This window comes from Apium graveolens, chromosome 11, assembly GCF_009905375.1.
Source record: "Apium graveolens cultivar Ventura chromosome 11, ASM990537v1, whole genome shotgun sequence".
Taxonomy (NCBI): domain Eukaryota; kingdom Viridiplantae; phylum Streptophyta; class Magnoliopsida; order Apiales; family Apiaceae; genus Apium; species Apium graveolens.
In genome coordinates, this window is record NC_133657.1 from 190522193 (window position 1) to 190527689 (window position 5497).

At 33.4% G+C, this 5497-nt stretch overlaps 1 protein-coding gene across 1 annotated transcript; it reads right to left on the minus strand.

The window, feature by feature from the left end:
- Nucleotides 1-429: 429 nt before the first annotated feature.
- On the minus strand, nucleotides 430-1708 carry LOC141697953 (putative carboxylesterase 17). The gene has a single exon (XM_074502529.1). It carries the CDS (start codon nucleotides 1611-1613, stop codon nucleotides 612-614), a length of 1002 nt encoding a protein of 333 aa, XP_074358630.1. The 5' UTR covers nucleotides 1614-1708; the 3' UTR covers nucleotides 430-611.
- Between the last annotated feature and the right edge of the window lie 3789 nt (nucleotides 1709-5497).

Consider the following 5497-nt stretch of genomic DNA (forward strand, 5'->3'; position numbering starts at 1 on the left):
TACACGAGAATACTATAAGCTAATTTCGACCAAAGTTCATGGCTAGCCCATATTGTACTTCTCAAAAAAACAAGAAAGCAATAACCAGAGTACACAACCTCATATTTATTTGATCTGTTCTTAAATTTAAATTAAAAGTCAAGATAAAGGTGTTTTTAAATGCGTTTAGAATGATAAATATCTATTGAACTGTTGAAGTAACCATCAAAAGACATCAAAAAATAACGAGAATAAGATACGTTGTTAACAACGTTGTCAAGAGAGAAAATAAAAAGCTCTAGGCAGCCAGGCGTTGCGTTACCATATAATGGGCACCGAAGTTTCAAAAGCACGACACATATTTTACACGTAAATTAATTTTGAGAACTCTGATGTAAGGCTCAATTTTACGACAATCTTTCTTGAAGCTAGGCTGTATTTCATCAGTCATCACAAAAGTACGAGTAGTATTTTAACTTTTCTTGAAACTACTTATATCATAATTTATATTGAAACAAAGATGATTATTATCCAAACACCTGATAAAAGATGCAACAACAATGTAGTTGCAACTTGCAAGCTATACTTAGATTGACAACAATCTAATGCACACATTACACATATCGCTTCACTTAGTGCCTTTTAATGAACTCAGTTATGGCTACAAACAACTCTTCAGTCCTTGCAGCTGTTGATGGATCAAAATCAACTGCAAGTTTGTTCAAGTAGAAACTGTGACCCACTCCACCACTAAGGAACAATTCCACATCTTTCCCTGCTTTTTTCATGGCCTCATAATATTCCATCTCAGTGTCTATGATCAGATCAGTTTCCGCAATGCATAGCATCATTGGCGGCATTTTTAGGCTACTGATGGGGGGCGCAGCGTCCCCCATTGGACACGTAATCGGGTGGTCCTTCGTCGATCCAAGTGGCAATGCGAAATTCAAGAATTTGTCCAGCATGTCTAGTGTCAAGAATGGAGATTGTGGCTGCTCTAATTCAGATTTGCTTCTCGTAGCACGGACGAATCCCGGATGAATCGGGATTCCTCCTGCTAGACGCAGGGGACTAAGATCCTCGGTCCCTGCACGAGCTGCAACTTCGTGCACAAGATTCCCACCAGAGCTGTCTCCAATTAGGTACACTCTGGTGAAATCTGCATGTGCATTGAGCCAGGGCTCTTGTAGCTTTCCTCTGGCTAAAGAACGGAGCCAGAGGAGTGCAAAGTAGCTTTCATTGGAAGCTGCAGGGAGACGATGCTCTGGAGCTCTCGGGAGATAAACCGAGACGATTATGGAGCGTGAGGTACGAGCTAGTCTAGTGTACACAGCATAGTACATGTACCAACTGGCTTCGCTAATGCAAAAGCCGCCTCCGTGGAAATGGAGGACAATAGGCAAAGTTTCGGAATCTGTAGTATTTTTTTCTGGTAAGTAGATACGGACTCGAACTCCAGAGTCCGTATCTACGTCCTTGACAGCAACTCCGTCGATAAATTTTTCATGAGACATGACCGGTTGAGCCATAAAACTGACCTCGGGTGGGCCGGTCCATGTCCTGTCGACAGAGCCATCGTCGTAAACTCTGAGCCAGCCAGAGACTTCCTCAACTATTTTCTTCTCGTGGACCATATTTGTAAAGTGAGAGCAGAGTTTTCTTTGTATGAGCAGAGCAGAGGTTTTGTGTAATGATAGGAGTTTGAGTTTGATGGTAATGATATGTAGAGTGAGATATTGGTGTGTTTTTATAGTACTTTTGGTAGGGCTCGATTTGTGGAAAAACAAATAAACTGGGGTCATTATGTCTTCCTAAAGTTATTTCCAAGCAATTCAACCAACACTTCCATGGAAAATTATAGGAGCAAAAAGAAAACTTGCTAGCTAGTCTAACGACTGACAATATATATTATAAAGAAAATGTTTGATATACAGAGCTGTGTACCAAATTTTGTACATAAAAATATGGGGTGGATTTTAATTGGAATGAGTCCTTGCATTCAAATCAACAACACCAATTAAAATACGCCACATTTAGTGCCATGTCATTCTGTATAATTTTTTTTGTACAAAATTATGTACACCTAGCACCACTCATATTATTATCAACATAAGCTACAAATGGAAATTATTGATTCTATAGCAGTGGTATGTGCATAAAATTAATGCAAAATATATGGGATCATTCCAATCAAAACATAACACATATTATTTTTCGTAAAATTTTATATTTTATGAATTTAGCACTTTCCTTCCAATAATAGATAGTAACGGCTTGAATTTTAAAACATGGTTCCAGTTTCCTAACAATCAATTGATTAAATTAGGGTAAAATATTGATTTTAATTTAACAAAAAAACACAGTATATTTAATTTTAATAAATGAATACAATTCTTTAAAATATTAAATCATGGAAATTTAATGGTATAATTTAGCTAAAGCAACCCTGCTAACACTCTGTAGGTCAGCTTTGACAATTTTTGTTATCTGTTAAGGCCGAATAAACAAAGTAAATAATTTCATAAAATAATTCATGGATCATAATAGTCAACCGTCTCCATGTACGTAGTACGTTAGACACTAGACGCGTAGTTAGTTAAACCAAACAATGTTCAAATACATGAGATTTTCAAGTGGGAAAGGCTGCGGAGACTTTCTATTCTTTGAATTAATAATCTTTTCAAGTCAGTTTTTCAAACACTAGCTTAGAATCTTCACTGCATAACAGAAAAAGAAGTTAGTGAGAAAAAATTGTGAGAAGAAAACTTGAAATCATGTGTCACCATTTAGATTCAAATCGATCCCAACTTTATTTGAAATGTAATTTTTGATTTCAGTTTAATTATTTTGAAAATCAGCAAGAACGTAAATAATTTTATTTTATAAATCATAAACTAAATTATTGTTAAATCTTGTCAAATTTCCGATTTCAACTTATCATATATATTTCGTCGTTACTGTAATTACCTTTTAAAAAAAATAATTGTTGAGACTTTTGTATTAATTTATCAAATTTTCAATTTTAACTTATCATACGTATCGCTCCTGAAATTATTTTTAATGTTAAATATCATGTGTTAATTGTTCCTCATTTTTTAAATATAACTTCAATTGAGTAATATTAACCAAAAAAATTATCTTAATAACTGATATCATTTATAGAAAATTTATTTTTATACAAAATAATAATAATTTAAATTATCAAACTACATTATTTGTACGACCACAAAACAAATATTTGAGGTGGAGATGGACTGGCGATAAGGGGGGCCATTTAAGGCAGCAGCCCTCAATATCATATAACGTGTTACGACTGCAAAATGTGGTATGAATCATTCGATGGTCTTTGCGCTTTCATTTCCGGTAAATTTGTACCCCATTACTCCTTTTGACTAGAGGAAACAGCCATCCACTTTTCTCTTGACTAGTTGTTAGCATGCAAAACATACGCCATCCTTGATATCATATCATTGATATGTCTAGCAAAACTCAGTTTTGTAAAAAATTATAATATCGATATAACCACGACACCCTCTATTCAGTAATTATTGATCGGTTATTAGATACAGTTGTGTGATACGATAACAAGTTATTTGTTACGATAAATAATAACTGTCAGATTTAAAGTCGGATAAATGAACACCGTTGAATACAATAATAAAATAATATTATATTAATATTTAAAGTGTTTTCATGAATTCATGATTCGAACCCCATCAACAGCTTATTATATTTAAACTTTTATATTTTTTTATTTTAACAATTTTTACAGGTTCAGGCTTGAGTCCCGTCAATAACATTTTATATTATTTATTTTCAGTCAATTCTCAAATTATCACAAAACTTAACTTATTATGTTCTTAAATTTATTTTCCAACTACTGAAAATATATATCAAAATATAAATAATTTTAACATAAAATTATTATAAATAATTATTTAAATGTTAAAAGCAATTCATGCATCGCACGCGTCATAGGCTAGTATATATAATGACCATATTTTTTATGCCCAAAATTTGTAAAATAATTATCTAGGTAAAAGTAGGGTCAATTGGATAGAATGCGCGCAGGATTATCAAGAATTAGACAAAATAGAGCAAGCTCTATAACCTGAAAAGAAAGGACGCGCCATTGACAGAATATACAATACAATCATCCTAAATATTAGGGCGCTGCCTAAGGACACGAAGGATCTAAAAAAAATTATTTAAAAGATTGTTGGCTAAGGTGGCGCCAACCTACGGATTGGGCGCTTCTTCATGGTGACAAAATAGGGAGAGCCCTATATGTGACGTCCCTCAAATTCGGGGGTCTGGATTTGACGTCGTCACACGAAAACCATTTTTAAAATACTTTTGTAAACCTGTATTTGTGAAAAGATAATAGAAATCAAAGAATTCAAAAACCTGAATATTTGAAAAGAATTTCAAAGGAAATAGTTTAACCCCCTAAAAACAGGATCGCATACAGGTTACAACATTGAAATTAGAATCAACTACTATTATTAATAAAAAACATCTTTTACAATCTCAAGTCATCTTCGATAAGAAGAATCACTACTGCTTTATTTACAAACAATATTTATACTTGAATCTCAATAAATAACTCTAATGTGAACCTTCTTCCTCATCAGATTCTCTGGATACCTTCTATGACCTCTGGATAACTTAACCACTCATATTCTTTGCCTAGCCTTAGCCGTAGTTGCTATTGAACTCGAGCAACTAATCTTTAAGCCTTTCTGAAATGATTATAAGAAAAGGAAGGGTGAGCAACAATGCTCAACAAGTACCAATATAGCAACAATAATTTGAAATAGTTTAACAAGTGTTCACAATCTCAGGGTAGTATATAAAAAGATTCATCAATCTTTGTATCAATTGAAAACTGGGAAATTTAATCATTCAGATGAATTATTGAATTGGACTTACACCATTTTACTAAAAACCGAAGGTTAGGCTGTTGATCAGTCAGACACTAACCCCGAATATGGCACACAACCCTATTCTTTATAATGGATCCAAGGCACGCATTTGCCTACATTTGACCACGAATCTGGTCTAACCACGAATCTGGTCTACATATTTTATAAAAAAAATCCAATTCTAATAATTCAATTCAATAAAAACATTCACATTCATAAACTGAATCATAATCCACAGTTGTAAAAATATTTAACTAAAACAACATTGCATTTGATAACTAATTCCTTTATGAAAGAGTTTCGACTTTGTAATAACAAATGTTTGGTATGTGTGAGGAGAAATCAGGTATACAAGGGTGTGTATTCATCGAATGAAAGGTATTTGGTGATTTTAAAGTAGTATCGTTGGGTATGTGTTCAAAGGATATGATAAAGTGTCTGGCTTTTCAGAACTTGAAGGTAGAAAGAAATCATGAATTTATTTCTCAGAATTAAAGGTTTACCAGGTGTGGTTCTCCGCATAAAGCATAATGTCATAATCATGAAAGAAATAGCAAATCTTTGCAACATATATAAGAAATGATTTAGGAACT